Below are 19,170 nucleotides of genomic sequence, written 5' to 3'. Positions count from 1 at the left end.
CGTCTCTGCCTCCCGACGCCGCCAGGCACGAAAGGTGCTGCCCGCTGTAAAATTAGGCAATCCTCAGGCACGGCGTCAACAGCGCCCTCCACCCCAGCGGCTCCCAACCCTACCGGCATCGTCTTCCTCCGCCGCCGCCTCCACCTCCCCAGCTGCGGCTCCTCCGCCTCCTCCACCGCCACCTCCCCATCTGCGGCTCCTCCGCCACATCGATTCCAAGGTCAGCTCCAACCTCTTGTATACGGCTCCTCCTCCGTAGGCACTTGTATCCGGCAGCTCCTCCACCGACTCCACCTCTTCCCCCGACGCGCTGGTCGCGGCTGCCACATCCTCCCCGACGCACAGCTCGCGGCGCACCTGCACTGACTCCACCTCTTTCGCCGTACGATTGATTTCTGCAGATTAAAGGTTAGCACGTCCTTTTAGAATTTGTCTCAGACGCATTGCTCGCTTTCTGCAAAGACTCCAACTCATACCAGCCGTCATCTAAATCTCCGACGACATTGCCATCTGCATCGTAGTCAACATTGAGATCCCCCACCCAACTTGATCCATTTCTGCAAGACCTCCAAATCTACTTGGTCATTCAGTCTTCCGCAGATCTACTTGCTAATTCGTCAGATCTGTACAATGCAATAGCCTTTCCCTTATCAGCTTGGTTCGTTCACAGACGTCCTCAACCTCACAGTCGCCAGGCATTGCTATCTCTCCCCAACACTGGGTCCTTCATGGATGGTGTTCAAGGCAGCAAGAATGACTATGATTCCACTCAAGACAAACAAGGCGCTACCGTTTCTGGTCTGGATTCATACAAGGACGTAGGATTTAATGGCGTTCTTGAACCGGATATATGTGGCCCATCATCAGAACTGCGAAACGACATTCATCAGGGTAAGGGGTGTTTGTTTCTTTAGCACCTCCTAAAATTCCTATCCCATCGAATGTTTAGATACTAATTAGGAGTATTAAATATAGGCTAATTACAAAACCAATTGCACAGATGGAGACTAATTTGCGAGACGAATCTATTAAGCCTCGTTAGTCCATAATTTGACAATGTGATGCTACAGTAAACATGTGGTAATGGTGGATTAATTAGGCTTAATAGATTCGTCTCGTGAATTAGTCTCTATTTGTGTAATTAGTTTTATCATTAGCTCATGTTTAATCCTTCTAATTAGCCTCCGAATATTCGATGTGACATGAATTTTAGTCACGACTAAAGATCCAAACACCGCCTAAGTCATTCATTTACATGTTATGCAGTAATTTCTAGCGACAATGATACTGTTGTAGTGTTTAATAGCTTGGAATTGATATCTTTTTGTTCATAGATTCAGTCTCATATTTATGTAGGCAATTAATGTTTTCTCTCTCTCTCTCTCTTTTTGCAGATCTCGTTTCTGTATTACTAAATGTTGGATCCTATAAATAAATTTGGTAGTTCGTATTACAGTTTGATGACAACATAAGGAAGTTAGTTTTTAATTATGGAAGAGATTATATCTACGGAGGCTGAGATCTAGTGCGATTATCTTTTTCCAACACCATAGCTTTTCTAGATTGAAAATACCAGAGTCGCTAATCTGACCTTAAAGAAGAAAATGCATCTGACTTAAAACCAAGAAAAATTAGTTACTGCATTGTGTTGTTTTTCTTTTTGCATACAATTAAACAGCTTGTTCATTGGTTACACAATATCAGTTGTCATGTTTATACTGTCTCAACCATATAGGTTTTACTTTGTTTATTTTGCCCATTGCTTGGTTCAGTATATTAGTTGTTGCTCATGGGTTTGTTTTGCTCCTTTCAGTAATCAGTATATTAGTTGTCACTCACGGGTTCGTTTTGCTCCTTTGACTATCTTATATTATCACCCAGAGTGCTGTAGTATGTTAATTGTTCGCCATCTGGTTGATTTCACTCCCTGCCCAAATTCTATTGCATTAATAATGTGTTTTCGGAGTGCCAGAATGCAATCTTCAATCGACAGCCTTGGAATCTGTCAGATGTACAAGGTTAAAGATCCTCTCTTTTACTCTATTATGTCTATTATCTAAATAGAAATTAGTTTTTGGCGGCGGCCGGAAGAGGTGGCGGCGGAGGAAGATGGCGGGCAGGCCGGAGGAGGTTGCGGCGGAGGGTGAACCAAAATAAGTCGCGGCGAACTCGCCAGAACTAGGCGGCGGCGTCGGCGGAGCCAGGAGTCGGGCGACCAAATCCGAAGGTAGGGCAGCGCACGGGAAAATGCCTGGAGGCAAGCCGCGCGAGGCACGCAGGCGGACGGCCGGTCAACGAAGTGAGGCAGGTTCTGCACGAATGTTAAAGCTGGACGGACGGGTGGAGATAAAGAGAGGTACACCAACCGGTTGTGGGAATGATTTTTCGCGCTGCCCACGTACACACGAGCACGGCGGTGCGCCAGCGGTGGCACGTAATTTCTTATGAATTTTCCTTTCTCGAAAACGGGGCAGGAATTATAACTTTAGTTAGTTAGTTGATCATACCGCACTAGGTATGCACCAAGCACCTCCTCCGGTTCTTCTTAGGGTTACTCCCTCCATCCTAAATTATAAGTTATTCTAAAAATCTTATAGTTGACCAAATTTATATGATAATATAATAATATTTATAATATCAACTAAGTATCATTAGATTCTTCATCAATTATATTTTCATAGTATATCTATCTGATATCATAAATCTTTATAATTTTCTCTATAATTTTGATCAAACTTGAGATGCTTTGACTCTCTAAGATTCTTGAAATGACTTGTAATTTGGAATGGAGGGAGTACTTAGATTTATTTATCTTGAGTTCCTTTATACTTCCTCCCTTTCAAATTAGAAAAGTCAAAATAATCCACAATTTGAAAAATACAAACTATTTACCAATTCGGTCAGATCTCGCGGATAATTTGAGTCGGATCTGACCAGAGCATCATGTACTGCAGCATGAAGACAAATCTGCTGCTCATCACTAACACTGTTCATGAAAGGACTACCTAGCAACAGAGCATGATCTGCTTTTGTGCAAAAGGACAAGAGAGTACCGTGCGAACTTCCCTTTCGGGCCACGTCGTGGAACACATGGAGCCCTGGACTTTCATGGCAAATCTGGGCCCAATATGCGCTGAGAGGTGGCAAAACGTTGTGGAAGGGCAGAGCCGGGCCCCACGTACCATTTCTCGCTACCAATTATATTTCGCATGCACCTTGCGCCACTGCGTGGTGTTCGGAGACAAATGTGCTCATGTAGTATTCCAAACTTCAAAAGGGTTCATTATTCCCTATTTTTTAAGAAAAACAAAGGGTCATCCTTCTTTACAAACAGCTCATGGCCCATGATATATAATTGTTCCATCAGGTTAAACGATTGTCCTCAGGGGAAAAAAGAATAAAAAATTTCGTGTGGAAATAAGTTTTCTTCCTTGACACGTAATAAAAAAAGAAAACAAATCTAAGACGTAGCTGTTGTTGGAATTATGTGAATTTCATCGTTTATTTTCTTACTCTTACTAGTGGGTATCTATTCTCCTAATCTTATTATTACATTTTAAAAATAAGCTAGTATACTTAATAAACGGGATATGTCATGTAGGAGTTAAGAATAAATTATTATATGAGAAACTCACGAAGGAATTGTGCATTTCGAAATGATCTATTAATATGCTAATAAGTCATTTTGTTGTGAAAAGAAAATATGATTAAGAAGCTTATTGAACAAGGAATTAACTCGAGGTGCCAATTTCGAGTACATTAGCGGAAATAATATTGAGATAAATGGAAATAAATCATGCACATATAGAGTGGATTAATATAGAGTTTGTCTCTATAGGAATAGTACTTGCTCATGAGTGATGACCGTTATACAAAACGTTGTATGAAACGATGAGCATGTACTATTCATATCTGTCCTCCAAGTTACATATTAACCTTTTATTTTCCTCCAGATTTCGCAAACGAAGGCTGTTGATTTCAAAAGAATTTGCATGAATTTTTCACGGTACAGAGCCATTTCAACGTGAAATGCTGCCTACGGACGAAAAGGAGGCTCAACTTGTCACCCATGCCACCAGGTGCCACTGCTCCGTTGCACTATTGTACTGTAACACCGTGTTTGGTGGACACGTATTCCGGCCGTAATCGGGCAGCCAATCGTCAGGTCACAAGCGGGCGATTGCTGTGGTGCGTCCTCCTCGGATCGGATCACATGACACATGGACTGGACCTTGGGCCTTGGGGTTTGGGGCAGGCGATGTCGCTGGCCCTCCTTGTTGTGCTGCGTGCAAATGCAATGCGCTGGACCTATGCGGTCGCGCCGCCTTGCCTCCTCCATCGTCACGACGCGTGGCACTGGCACGCTCTAATCCATTGAGCAGGCCGAACGTGCAATAAAGGCAAAACCTCTCTGTCGGCGCACGCGCGCACGCTGACGTTGTTGCTTGCTCAAATTTTCGTCCAGTAAAGAACAACAAGGTGGTGGTGTAGCGGAGCACGAAGGCACGGCCCATTTCACGGACGGCAGCCGCGCGGGCCGCAACTGCCAAGTTGTTCGGTCGAGGCCCTTCCATCCAGCTGGAACCTATTTGGGCCTGTCAGTTTTGCGCGATATTATATGAGCCTTTTCCGGGCTTCGTTTCTCGCCAACTTGCATACCGAAACCCTCATCTCCCACGAGATTTTTTTCTTACCCATCTTCCACTGAGATCCATTCAACAATTATTGTCTAGATACAATCTCGCTACACCGGAGATGATCGCCACACACACGGGCGTCTCTCTCCATCGTAACCTGAGTTGAGCGATTGAGAGAGAGAGAGCCGTCCCAATTATTAACCAGCCGTGCGTGTGGCGATCGTCTCCGGTGGTGGCCAACAACTGCAACTACTATTACTGTACCGACTGAGTTTTGGATTTCACAACACGAGGCAACCACGCAGGAGCATGGGATGGCAGCCGAGCGGCCGAAGAAGGGTTGGGTAGTGAGAAACGGCCATATGTGCGGCCGGCTCGAGCGAGGCGATGGCGCGGTGCACGCGGCACTGGACTTGGAGGACAGGCGGGGCATGGCTCGCGAGCGCGGTGCAGCTCGGAACAAGGACGGGTAGCGACGGCGGCGCCAGCGCGGGGTTGAGAAGGAATTGGGGTGGGGAAGTGCTCTCGTTACATGTTAACGGTGGGATCTAACAGAATGGCACGTAAGAGATGAAAAATTAGAACTGGTGGCTTCGAAGGGACGTCTAAATTTGGATGGCACGTAAAGGATGGGTTAAATTTTCAATGGCGCGTGCTATCCTCGTGCTCTGGCAACAGTGCTAACATGGTGCATGGGCGTGACGCAAGCCGTTGCGTCTCCCCAGGGTTGCGGTCGCAGAGATAAAACAGCACGAACCGCTTCCATTGAATCTTAGATTCATGCCCGCCTGAGTTGGGAATAAAGGCAGTCGGAACCGTCAACCACTTGCTCCCAGCCTACCACCTGTGGATGCATCACCTGCACGGTATATGGACTGGCGCTAGTGGCCACGGTAGTGGATGCTAGCATGCAATCCCGGCCCGGCCCGGCCGACATAGATTCTACACCGCATTAGCAAGATACCCAGCTGCCAGCAGTGGCACGACCGATGGACGTGCCCCAGGAAGGAGGATCGGAGGAGGAGACGACGCTACCGAAAAGACGAGCTGTGGAGGGGCACCACCCAACACCACCATGGATCGGAGCATGCACTGTGAGGACATGGAGCACTGACGATGCATGCGATGGTTACCGCTCCATCGAGCACGTACGCACTACTGGGTTGGCTACTCCATTTAGACCAAGCATCATCCATCTCCAGCGAGGTGATTGGGCCTCGAAGCCCCCAAAGCTAGGGCGTACCTCGATTAACACAGACAAGACTTGCTTAGTTCGCATTGACCCTTCATGGCCGTGATCGGGCTACCACCTATGGCAATGCTCGCTTTTAGCCACATTAGGCTCAGGCAATGTCAGCCCAAACCTGTAGTGCGCACTCACTGCGTCCTACTGAGTACTGACACGACGGCCGGCCGGCTACGAGAGAATCTCCGGTGCATATACCCTGACAAAACGGCAGCAAATGGCCATTCGTCATATCAGGATCCGGGGGCATTGTCATTCGGGAGATACTGGTGGAAAAATGTGAACGCCTCGGTATAAGAGACGTATAGGTCTTGAAAATTCAACTGACATTAATCTTTCAAGATTAAAATTCTCTTCTTTAATTTTGGACATTTTATTCGAGATTAAAGATCTCATTTAGTCCTGGTCAGTAACCAACCAACCAGGACTAAAAAGATTCAAAAAAATTAAAAAAAATGGGCCAGCCCCCGCCGTCCTGTCTGCTCCCGTTGCTACCCCTTGCAGCTCCACCTCGACCACCATACCACCTTCTCGAGCTCCAACTCCACCGCAGAGAAAAAGAAACGATTGACGCTTCACAAAATGAAGCAAGAAACAAGTTCATCTCATATGACCATCACACAAGTAAGAACACACAACCAATCAATTCGCACAAGAATCTGATTCACAACACATGAGTTCGATTTCATTCGCAACACGCAGTGGATTCATTAGAAAAATCACAAACAAATCATTCACAAACAAATTATTCACAAACTATTCACAGCTCACCATCTCACCCGCCCATGTCGCGCCGTGGTTCGCCTGGCAACTCCACGCCGTGCCAGCTTGCCCTCCCGCACCGTGTAGCTGCGCCCCTGCCGGAGGCCTGGCTGCGCGCCACTCCTGCTGCCCCTAGCAGGGCGGCCGCTCGTGCCCCCCACCGCTCGTCTGGAAGAAAGGAAGAGGAGGATGAGATAATATAAGGAAGAAGAGAAAGTTTGCTACGTGCGCCTGGAGATAGGAGAAGAGATAAGGGGAAAAGGGAGAGGAGGAGAGAAGATAAAGTGGAGAGAAAGGGGAGGGACGCGTGAAAATATTTAGTTCCGGTTGGAGCCACCAACCAAAACTAATAGGACTAAATAGTCCCAACTGGTGGCTCCAACCGGTACTAAAAGCTCCACTTTAATCTTTTAGTCCCAGTTGGAACCACCAACCGAGATTAAAAGGGTTCCGACAGATTATAAAATTCAAATTCGGAACTAAAGCTCCTTTAATCTAAGGTAAAAATGATCAAGACCTTTATGGCCGGATGGAAGATGGTTTCTATACCGAGGGTCAGTGCTACAAGATGATAGCGCGCATCCGGGCAGCAGCTTTTTACCGCCGACCGACCGAGCCCTCGTTCACCATTATTGCCTACAAGGTAGGCAGGGGAGGGACGTGCATTTCTACCGCACGTACCGTGACAAGGGAAAGCCAGCGAGAGAGGCCAAGGCAACCCGGTCCTGCATGGCACGCACGCTCGGAGAAAAAGGAGGCGAGGGCACGGGCGGGGTCGCGTTCCAAGGACCTGGGAGCTGCGCGCGAGTGGGCGGCGAGGCTAGGTAGCTGCCGGCCGGCCATCCTACAGGCTACAGCGCAGGCGGTGGTACTCCTGGTGACTCATACTATGCCAAAAGCCCAAAAAGGAGGACCGCATCGGAGGCGGAGATCTCGAAGGGTATGGCCGGCGATAGGACCGACCCATCCCATTCCCAGCTACCTGCATATGCGTGCACGCGCGCATGTGCCGGGTCCTTGGGTTCCGCTCGATCGGCTACGGCTAGCTAGCTCGGCGCGGCCGGGGCACTTTTGCAAATTGCTGGGCCGCATGTGCGTGCTCTCTAGCTGCTGCCCGCGTAGCTCGCCGGCCGGGTGGTGCTCCGATCCATCGGCTGCCGTCGTCCACTCCTTTTCGGTCGCGTCGGACCCTAGCTGCTAGCTTAGGGGGCCTCGCCGCGAGCCCTTTTCTTGCCTTGTTTAGTCCTACTCGATCCGTCGCCGTGGGCTCACCTCAACCGGCCGGCTGCGGCGTCCCGTCCCGTCCCGTCCCATCCCGTCCGAGAAACGGATCTGCACTACTGACTGACGACTGCAACGGCTGCCGTGCCCTGCTGGCCCGGGAATGAACTGCGCGCGTGTCGACGCACGACGCGGCTCGCGCGAGCCGGATCGACGTGCCATCACCGTACCGCACAGTGGGAGAACAGCCTCTTGCAGGAGCACGTCGCCGTCCGAGCAATCATCGCCCGCCGGCGCCGGCAGCCCGGGCGGCGCAGGACATGATTGCGCGAACATGCGTGCGCGGCCGCGCGCCCACTGGCGTGGCGAGCGCTGTATGCTATGTCCGGTCAGCGCGTCAGGCGAAACGGACGTCGCGCGACGTACACGCGCTAGCTAGCCTTATGCCATGACGGGCCTGGCCTCATGATGGCGCCTGTAACGTCAGGGATGATTATTCCCCCAATTAAGCCACTGCAACTGGCTACCTCTAGGCTGATTGCAACCGTCCATAACTCCGGACGCTACAATGGATGCACTCCCTTTCCCGTCGGCTTCCCCTTGGACGCCAGGCATGGACGTACATGCCGCCGCGAGTGCACCGTCCCATAACCGAGATCTTCCCTCTCGCGACGATGTGCATGCACACGGTGGCTCCAAGTGTGAGACATTCCATCGGGAGGAGATCATCATATCGAGTGACCGACTGACCGGGGTGCCATCTCTCTAACGTGACCGTGGTGTGGTGTCCAGAGACCGATCACAGACGTTGCTATCGACCAGCTAGCTCATCGTGCCACATGACACTACACTACAGGGGGTCAAATCCAGCTGCTTGCTCTTGGTGCTTGCATTTGAGCGGATGTCACTCGTCCATGCATCGGTCGTCAGACGAGGCATGTGCCTGCCCCTGTGCCTTGACGTTAAAAATCCCCGCTTCGTCAGCCTTCACGTACAGCCTCCATCCATTGCTGGTTATCCCCATTTCAGTCTAGATCTCATCTCTACCATAGTTTATTAAGCAATCATTGGCCTTGACTGAATGCTAGCTAGCTATATCCTTGAGTCGCTTGACGCGTGGTTACCAACTCATCCACTGGCGTAAAGCAGCCACCAGTTAATCTTCATGGCTGCATACATTCACAGCCAAATTGTAAATAAACATGCAGTCGAATTGCTCGAAGAATCAAGCCGTGTGTACCAGGATGAACAGGGCCGAAAGAGGAAAAGGTTGCGTGAGCAAGCCAAGGGCAGATATTAGTGTCGCAATGCTGTCTTTTTCCCGCAGGCCAGGCCACAGTGAAAGGGAAATCCTCGGAATATTCTCCGGCGCCTTTCCACCGCCAGGAATAACCTCGTCCTCCTCTCTGCCGAGTGACTCTTTGTAGGTCCGCGTGTTCCGTGCCGAGGCCCGAGCGGCGGAGCCCGTCCAACTGTCATTTCGCCGCCGGCGAGAGATTTTGCATGCCGCTCGCTGCCATGCAACCAAAAACTTTTGTGCACGGCCACCCAAAAGCAAAACGGATTCCCGGCCCAGTAGGTAGCCGATCCTGTCCTTTATTGAGGCAATCAGGCCTAAGCTGTAGCCTCTAGGGCATGGTACTGGAGTGAGGGACCCCCAAACTCCAAAGCATCCAAAAGCTCCTTGCCGAAAGTAACTTGATGGAGCAAAGCGATAGAGGTATAGTATACTAACAACATAGTAGGTGTAGGTGACCACCGCAACAAATCAGAGCATCATTTAATTTGGATTGGCAAGTTCGTTCCACGAAACCATACACAAAAACCAAGCAAAGATTTCATTCATTACCAGCCGAGGCCAAGTCAACTGAGCCCGATAGTTGAAGCACACGGGCGATTCAGTTTTTACCCCCCTCGAGGATGCCTATAGGATGGTTAGTCATCGGCACCAAACAACACAAAAAATTGACAGTACAATACCCTATACAAAGCACTAAAAGCAAGCAACAGAGCAGCAGATTACACACACCCTTTGGCAACTCAAAGCGCACCCCCGAAGTCGGCAAATATCGTATCACTCTCACCAAACCTACCACTAAGTATTCACACGGCTCCCCGTCATCATGGCAACAGCGACGAGAGCTACAGGAACACATCCGGACGCTTCCCTTTGGCCTTCCATTGCTGCTCGATGTCGTGAGCGATCCTCCTGGCATCGAGCGATGTCCCCATCAGTCCACGCCGGGTGAATCCAACCGAGTATAGGCCATTCTCACCCTTCCACCCGTTTGGAAATGCTTTTCTTGGCAAGCCATCTTTTTCAGAAAATAACTCTCGGTCCTGCCCAGTTTGAAAGCAAAACACCATTTAGATATCGGGATGCAATAAGCACAGTAACTTACCAACTTATTTCCTACTACATAAATTGACAAATGATAGCTACAGTCAATCTTATAAAGGCATTGTAACTATATTTTATTATCCAACTCCGCGTCTGTCTGCGTAATCACAGCATTTTCATTACATGGTCAGATATGGCTCATACTTTGATGTTCTCCACAATAAACTGCGGAAATGTCTCTGTAAAACAGTTAATAAGTACCTTGAGCCAGAAGGGAACGTTGCTCTTGTAGCCAGTTGCGAGAACAATGGCATCAAAACCCTCCAACTGACCGTCCACAAATTCTACATCTCTTCCCGATATCTTTCTTACGGCAGGTCGTACCTGCACAGTTCAATCAATGGGGGGGAAATACATGTCAGACTAAATCAAGACAGAGATTGATCGATGGATTCCACCGAACAATCAATCTCACATGTTTTGTACTTTGGTGGCGTGAAACAGACCTTGATATCACCAGATTTAATCTTTGCAAAGGTGCCGACGTCAAGAACTGGAGTCTTCCCTGAGAGTGACTTGAGCTCAAGAGGACCAAAGGTTGGCCGCTTTAGCCCGAGCCGAGCAGTATCCCCAAGGATGGCTCGTGCTATGCACAGTAGAATACGGTCCACAACGTGGACCGGGAGCCACTTGAGCAACCACATTGACAGACCAAAGGTGGAGTGACCCAGCATCTCCCGGGGCAAGATGTGTACCTGCCAATGATGAACACAATCTTAGCAAGGGCTCACAAAAGGCAATGCAACATCTGGACTAATGATTGGATCATACAATTAATCAGAATAGATCGTTTTTCCCCACCAAACGCTACTTTCTGCATGCTACAAGCAGCAGCATGTCACAGGACCAAACTTTTTTTTTTGAAAAACGGACCCTGGACCAAACTTATTCCCTTATCTCCAACATAGTATAGTATGTAAGCCCAGCTTGCGACTATTTTAATTACACTAAACTCTTTCAAAGCTGAAAGAGCTGTGAGAAAGGAATGCGCCTAGTTGTGAAAGGTAGGTTCTCAAGCCATTTTGTTAATGTTTCTTTTAAAGTGACAGACTTATGCTATGCTCTCGTGGTGGTGAAGGGGGTCCATGGCTAATGCTTGCAAATCATAGTTTTTTCATTAAGTATAGACGAGAAAGCTCTTTGCACTACCCTTGGGGCAAGAAAACTATTAGCAGAGACTAATCAAAGAACCAAAAGAACATGGACGTGAAGGATGCACACAAATGGTTAGAGCTGCAATGCAAGTACACATGCATGGAAATGAATCCCGAGAAAGAACTAACTCAAGGATGAACAGTAGCCACAGAAGCCTTCCATCTCAGGAATCTCTCCCTTTCCTAAGTGACAACTACCCAGGACTAACGTTACTCAATCCTAATAGTTCTGCAAATGAAAGAAAAAAATTGGTCATGAAAGATCTTGCTTTGGCACAAGCTACTGATTTTTTAGGACACTAGGCCTTCCTTAAGTTCATGAGCTAGAGAAAAGCGAATTCGAGTCACTGATATCTGCCACAGCTAAAACCAGCACTTAACAAAAATAGTAAGCGCGGGCACCTCCTATCGTTACAGTTCTATCACTTGGTAGACTTAAGAGTAGGAGACAGATATAAGTCACAAAACTTACTTTACAGTATATAAGTAATTAAGAATGCTTAATAATATGGGCAAAGAAAACCAATTGAGAAGTTGAGTGAAGTCACTTACAGCATCTCTTACTACAATATGGGGCTCTGCATTGTGATTGCAGAGGTCTAAGCACACCTCCATTCCTGAGTTTCCACATCCAAGGACAAGAACGCGCTTTCCTGTGAATGCACTGCCACTTTTATATGCACTGGTGTGCAAAACTGTTCCCGGGAACTCTTGTAGGCCATCAATATCTGGCTGCACAGCTTCAGCGTTCTCACCAGTTGCAATAATAAGCCACCGGGATACATACTGGACCTCCCCTCCCATTGCGCCAGAAGTTTGAGAACTCACACGCCATAGCAGAAGCTGTTCATCATACTCTGCATGCACCACCGTGCAATTGTACATAGGATTTATGCCGAAACGTGCGGCATAGCTCTCCAGGTACGCTACAAACTGCTGCTTCGAGGGATAGATAGGGTAGTCTGCAGGGAAAGGCATGAGAGGAAGCTCACAGAATTTCCTGGGAAGATGAAGGCTGAGACGATCATACGTCTTCAGCTGCCAGAGGGAAGCTATACAGTTGGAGCGCTCAAGAATAAGGCTACCAATCCCCTTCTCCTTGAGACATGCAGCAACAGCGAGCCCTGATGGTCCGGCACCCACGATAATTGGCCCTGAAACCCAGAAGCATGTGCGCTCCGAGCGAACAACAACACCATCCACGCTCCTTTCCTTCCAGCAGTTCTCAACAGATTGGAGGTGATTTTGGTTTTGGTTGAAACATTGGAAGATAGGATCATGGGCTCTCTTGCCCTCACTTTCACTCCAGGGGTCCATGCAGACGTAGGTAGAAGGTAGGCTTCAATGGAGTTTTCTTGATCTAGCTAGCAAGACAATGGCTGTGTTGGCTTCAAACTTCATGGTGATAAGGATAACTAGCCAACTTTGCTGTGTATGAAGGCTTGGACGGGAGAGAAGAAGCCATATGTTGTGTGTATCTCAGGGAGACTGAAGACCGATGTGAACAATTTATAAGAATCCTGGTTGTTTTGACGTTGGTGCCTGGAGCAACCTAATAGGATTCTTTGCTGTTTGAGTTAGAAGAGACTTGGAAAAATAATACTAGTAGAGAGGAGGCGGCACTGAAGGTGGCTGTCTTCTAGAGTTCTATGGACAGCTTTTGAATGCATGCCATAGCTAATATGTGCCCTATATATGGCTCCATGTAAGTAGTCTCATATTTTGATTTAGATCAAGTACGCTCATTAGAAAAATAATATAGAAAGGTGAGTCATTGGGGGTCACTTAGCGACTCAGTGGACGTGTGGCAAAGGAGAACGTGCATAGGACATCAGACCCTAGTGGCATAGTTTAATCACAGAACTGTACATGAGGTGTAATAGCCCTCACGACGAAGCAGATAGATCATCATGAGATGATACTTAATTCATCGCAAGAGGAATTAAGTACATAGTTAATATTAAACTGTAAAAAGCTAAGTTTGCTAAAGTAAGATTTCTAAAAAGGATAGAAGTTAATAGATTAGCAAAAGCAGCTGCTACTGATGACCTCGCGTGTGATGATTTATTCTGCCCTATCTAATGCTCAGTAATGATCTCATGCAGTTAAATATGAATGATTCTCAGGCACCCAAAGTTATGTAAGCTGCTATGTTCGGAAATGTGAGTCCTATTCCTGCAGCTAACCTAACAGAATCCACAAAACTGCTGGCCTGCAAACGATATCCTAGAAGCATCACAAACCATAACTCCATAAGCATTGGTTGACCTGAAAAACATAAGCATTGGTCAGTATCTGGCACAATTATAGCTACATTAGTGTCAAGTAACCATGAATGTCTCTAGCAAAGAATAATTTTAAAGACGTGCTTTGAATTGAGACACTAAATGGCAGGGCCTACGTAAATCGGAAATTTAAGCAATATGCCAGTTGAACATTTGCAATGATTGTTCATGGACCATCTTGTTTCCAACACATCTTGCCAGCCGTCAGCAATCCATGTTGAACATACCCGCACTGCGCCTGACAAATGACCCCTACAAACCACCTGACCAAGTGTTGTACCTAATTTCATTTTGGCATTCAGAAGACCTCTACAAAATAGTGCTGTTCCCACATCTCTCCTCGGTAGGGTCTAACAATTCGAAATGTCAACTCCAAACAAACCAGAATTGGCACTGCACTCAACTAGGATCCCATGTTCTACACAATCGAACAGAAATTTGCCCAGAACAGAAAGAATCTAAATGCACTGATGTAGTGTTGAATATTTGAACAAAAATTTAGAACTCAGGAGAAATAGGATGTCCTCGCTATCTTACTACCTTAACCTACTGGTAATTTGCTTTCCAGATCACCTCCTGCTTTTATGCGGCACAGCCAAATCTGTACTTGGGATTAGAGATATAAACAAGAAGGAAACATAGGAGGCGCTATATACTTTTGTTTTTAAGTAGGGTAGTAAGGAAATGCTGTCATGGGAGGTGTCAACCTGGTAAGTTGCAGGGGTAAGAAAAGCATTTGCTTTAGCTAGCCATACAGGTAGATCACAGCTAAAAAGGGCAAGACGATATCCTACAAACAGGGCCAGGTGTGCAGCAGGACTAGAACTAACGCTGCAATTTTGGTGTGGTGTGCTCTGTGCAGCAATGTAGCAATAGAAAAATGGGTTCGCCATTCACCTAGCTTCCTGTATTCTCCACTGACACCATTTCATATGCTGCTAGCATTAAGAAGACATGCATGGAATACATACACAATAGAACTCGCACAAAACCCAGTTTTCTTCCCAGGAAACCAAAGCCCACCTGCTGCGGGGCAGCAAAAGATAGAAAACCCAACAACTGGCTTCCTCAGTGGGTGAAAGCAAATTGCGGCATTTTATGCCCTAGAAAAGAGCAGCAGCCTGCCCTGGTGCCAATCAGACCGAAGTCACTCCTGCTGCACACTCACCACATGCTACAAGGATCCATCTTCCAATGATGGAGGATCCTGACTCCTGAGACGTAGCTCATGCCTGCCATTCTCCCAGTATACTGGCTCCAGGATTCCCACTGGATTCCTCTTCACCACCCACTACCGTACATTGCGATCTCTTGCGCCATCGCTTTTGGGGATTCTTGCAGCAGCAGCACTCTAGAATGTTATTGCCTTTATTTTGGTGAATGGACAGCTCCAATGTACCGTTGAGGTAAGAGTGTACAGTCCTTTCACATGACACGATTCATCTCCGAGACTAAAGTTTAGTCCTGTCACATCGAAGGTTTAGATACTAATTAGGAGTATTAAATATAGACTAATTACAAAACCAATTGCACAGATGGAGGCTAATTTGCGAGACGAATCTACTAAGCCTAATTAGTTCATAATTAGTTCATAAGCCTGATTAATTCATGATTAGCACATATTTACTGTAGCATCACATTATCAAATTATGAACTAATTAGACTTAGTAGATTCGTCTCGCGAATTAGCCTCCATCTGTGTAATTAGTTTAATAATTAGCTCATGTTTAGTTCTTCTAATTAGCCTCCGAAGATTCGATGTGACAACAACTAAATTTTAGCTCAAGTATTCAAACACCCAGAGAACTCATCCCAACATTTTTGCAGGTAGAGCAGACGTGGCTGGGAGAAGTCAAGGTTGAAACAACAGGAGACTTATGGTGCAAGTAGCTAGTGGTAAGGACCAGACTGTTTTTCATTTCTTTTATAGAGAGATGAGAGTTTTGGAATATCCTAGTCAGTGATGAAAGCGGGACGGGAAGATTCCCACCTAACCATTGCGGTTAGCCATTTTTTTCCTGCCCGTTACTAGTATTTTTGGGTATAGTATGAAAATGGATGAAATACGGATGGAAAAAAACGAAATCGGGGGGAGGGTTTCTGGCTGTGAAATTCCTGACAGGAATTCCCCTATTCTAGGCCAGCAAACCTACATCTCAAGCCCAAGCATATGAACGGCCCATGGACAACTCTAGTCTACACCTGCCACCTGGTGTTTATTATAAACTCATGTATCCAACCAAACCCTAGACCGTAGTCCCCGCACGGCCGCACCTTGTCTCCTCAGTTCTCACCACTCTTTGGTAGCGACTGCTTCCCAATCCTCTCCATCCAAGACAATGATGCACCGGTGACACAAAAATGGCTCAACACCCCTGCTCCATCTGACCATCCCTCTAGTCTCCGCCCGTAAGCATCACCTGCATATCTGCCTCACCTCTTCATTGCCCAAGCCCTCTCCAGACTACGCCGGCTCTCTACTCTCCGATTGACGAGCTTTCCATTGCCGAGCTCAAGTCAGCCCGCCGTCTGGGGCCTCCGCAGACAACGGCTCGGTCAACTGAATCCAAGACTTGGTTTTATGTCAGGCTAGGAACTTCACTCGTCCAACTTAATTATCCGGTTATGTCATTGTCATGTATCCGTCAATGATTCTATCTAGTATCTACTACAGTACTATGGGCATCCCACTTTTAGCCCCCTTTTAGCACATGGGTTCCCAAACAGGAGTGCTAAAGGGTGTGTGCTAAAGTTTAGCACCTTTATTTTCTTTAGCACATCCAAGAGATGCTAAAATGTGCTAAAGTGCTAAAAGTGGTCCCGGTTCCAACATTTTCCACCATTGCCCCCCCTCCCCGCACTCCCTCTCTCTCATCCCCGCCACTTCCCCGCCGCCCTCCGCCGGCCACGCCACCTCTACCCGGCCCCACCGCCTTCGCCAGCCATGCCTCCCTCCCTCCGTCCCCACTCCCGCCCCGCCGCGCCGCGCCAGCCCCGGCTGGCGAGGGCCCTTCCGGCTCCTCCTCCACCACCACCGAGGATCCCGTCCTCGTTCGCGTCGCCAGCCCCGCCTCCTCCGCTCGGCCCCGCCGCCTCCGCTTTCTGCTTCGCGCTCAGCGCCTGCTTGCACGCCGCCGCTCGCCGTGGGGCCGCGCCCTGCCTCGTCTCATCCTCCGGGCAGCCTGCCGGTCGCAACGGCATTCTCCGCGTCGTCGTCCCATCTCAATCCCTAGCCCCAGCTCCCCACCGGCAGCTTTGGCCTCACCGCCCTTAGGCTGGCCTCCTCTGCTGGGAGGTGCAGGGAGGAGGGGCTCCGCGTTCGGCGCCGAAGAGGACGACTGGGAGGGCCCACCACGTTGTAGATCTCATTCTCCACCACGCGAAGGCCCGCCTGCGGTGCTGGCGCTGGCGCTACCGCCACCGCCTCGCCTCCTGCAGCTCCCGCCTCCTCCGCCCGGCCCCGCCGCCTCCCCTCCCCTCGCAGCGTGCGCAGGCAGGCAGTTGGGTGGATCTGAGCAAGCAAGCAAGCTGAGGACGGGGGAATTTGTTGGAGGAGCAGCGGGAGAGGAGTAGAGGAGTTGGCGTGTCGGGGCAACGTGGTGGAGAGGGCGAAGGAGGGGAGCTCGAAGAGGAGGAGGAAGAGCAGAAGGGGCCCGACACGCCGACAGTGACGGCAGGCGCGTTGGTGAGCTTGTTGGCAGCAGATATGAGGGATAATGAAGGAGGAAGCTGAGGAGGGGTAAAGGAGAGGAGGGAAAGGAGGGGTATAATTGTCTTTTGCCACTAAAGGTGCTAAAGTTTAGCACCCTATCCAAACATCCCAATGTGCTAAACTTCAGCCCTTCATTTGAGGGTGCTAAACTTTAGCACAACACAGTCCTAAAGTTTAGCACCCTATTCCCAAACAGGGCCCATGTAGCATGTACTATGATAGTATCGGTGATTGCTATATGTAAAGTTCAATTTACTACCCTCAAGTATGAGCTAAGTCCAAATAACCCCCCTAAAGAATAAAAAGGTTTACTTAACCTCTTGATTCTGCTAATAGTAACTGCAGCCAATCTCCGAAAAATTCCGATTGTTTCGATTTTTGGAATGGGATATTTATGGAATCCCCATAAATAGGATCAAACCTTTTAAACCAGATCAAAACACACCTTTAACCCACAATTAAAACCGGTTGGAATTAGAAACCTAATTTGCTGATCTTGGAACAGATCAAGGCGGCCCATGCATGCAGCTCGGCCTGCCGCATGGGCCGCCTACCACGAGCCTAAGATTAGCAAGCTGCAGGAATGCGCCCGACGAGCATGGAGCCTGAAGGATGCATATATCCTCCTGCCACATCGCCGTGGCCATGATGCCGGGCGTCCCTACCGGTGTGACAATAAATTTGTGCGGCGGCAGCATGAGTGGTGCCCAGGCAGGGTGCGGGAATGTGGTATAAATTCATTGGTAGAAAATTGACCTTTTATCCTAGTTGGTAGGGAGCAAATCTTCCGAAAAACCATTCGGGATAAAGCAATCGAGACAGGGGGGGTCCTTAGTCCCGGACCATAGAAATTCCCAGGACCCCCCCCCCCCCACACACACACACACAAGTCACGGTTGCCCACCAAGGAAGTCACAAGTCACGCGATTTTTCACACGAAATATGTGCGTGCGCGGTGCATGGGATTCGAACCCACGACCATAAGCCTCACATGTAGCTTCCTTATCATCTCACCTACACAGCACATCTGACTATATAGGGGATGCAATCCTTTTGTATTAACTCGTGGGGAATCTTTTAGTCTCGGTTTGTGTTACTAACCGGGACTAAAGAGCCCATTTAGTCCCGGTTGGTAAGACAAGCTGAGACTAAAGGGTCCGAGGGCTTTAGTCTTTTTTCAGCCACTCGTGGGGGACCCTTTTATCCCAGTTGGAAACACCAACCGGGATAAAAGACCCTCCCTCTTTTATCCTGATTAGAAACACCAATCGGGATAAGGGCCCTTTAGGACTTTTTTTTTTCCACTAGCCTTTGCAACTAGGATAAAAGGTTCCGGTTGGTGAGCCTCCCGCTAGTGGCTGAGTTTTAATTCCAGTTGATGAATCTTTAGTTCCGAACTAAATATTAACCGGAAAAGGGAGTGGATGGAAGGTGAGTTTTTCACCTGTGATTGTTCCGTCGCGGTCCTCGTCCTTGTTCTTCGCCGCTCCTCATCTATGCTCCTCCGTGAGGTAGGGCCGTGCGCCCAGCAGCAGGAGGCAGCAGCGGCCGGACAAGGCCAGGTGCTGCCGTGAGGCCAGGCTCTGCGCAGCAAGCGGTGGCATCGCAGGGCCAGCCGGCCAGGTGTTGTAGGGGAACACGAGCTGCTAGGAGCGCGGCCGCCTTACAGCAGTAGGCGGTGGTGGTGGAGCTGGGCACATGACGGGAGGGCCAATCTGGACGTAAACATAACTGGCACATTGGCTGCCGACG

General features: G+C 48.7%; 1 protein-coding gene across 1 annotated transcript; it reads right to left on the bottom strand.

Moving 5' to 3' along the window:
* Window positions 1-9,681: 9,681 nt before the first annotated feature.
* LOC117855415 (indole-3-pyruvate monooxygenase YUCCA2) lies at window positions 9,682-13,105 on the bottom strand. Its single transcript, XM_034737767.2, has 4 exons — window positions 11,974-13,105; window positions 10,714-10,962; window positions 10,469-10,591; window positions 9,682-10,206 (listed from the first exon to the last, which is right to left on the bottom strand). Exons 1-4 carry the CDS (start codon window positions 12,736-12,738, stop codon window positions 10,009-10,011), a joined length of 1,335 nt encoding a protein of 444 aa, XP_034593658.1. The 5' UTR covers window positions 12,739-13,105; the 3' UTR covers window positions 9,682-10,008.
* Window positions 13,106-19,170: the final 6,065 nt, after the last annotated feature.

The sequence above is a fragment of the Setaria viridis genome, chromosome 5 (assembly GCF_005286985.2).
Source record: "Setaria viridis chromosome 5, Setaria_viridis_v4.0, whole genome shotgun sequence".
In the NCBI taxonomy this organism is placed as follows: domain Eukaryota; kingdom Viridiplantae; phylum Streptophyta; class Magnoliopsida; order Poales; family Poaceae; genus Setaria; species Setaria viridis.
Note: the sequence above shows the minus strand (reverse complement) of the source record. Positions and strands in the feature narration are given on the sequence as shown.

Bases quoted from the DNA above. Each gene is read 5' to 3' on its own strand.
- LOC117855415 (XM_034737767.2), bottom strand. From the start codon at position 12,738: ATGGACCCCTGGAGTGAAAGTGAGGGCAAGAGAGCCCATGATCCTATC. The intron at 10,963-11,973 runs GTAAGTGACTTC...CATCATTGGCAG, and splicing joins ATATTGTAGTAAGAGATGCT to GTACACATCTTGCCCCGGGA. The intron at 10,207-10,468 runs GTACTTATTAAC...CAAACTGGGCAG, and splicing joins ACGTTCCCTTCTGGCTCAAG to GACCGAGAGTTATTTTCTGA.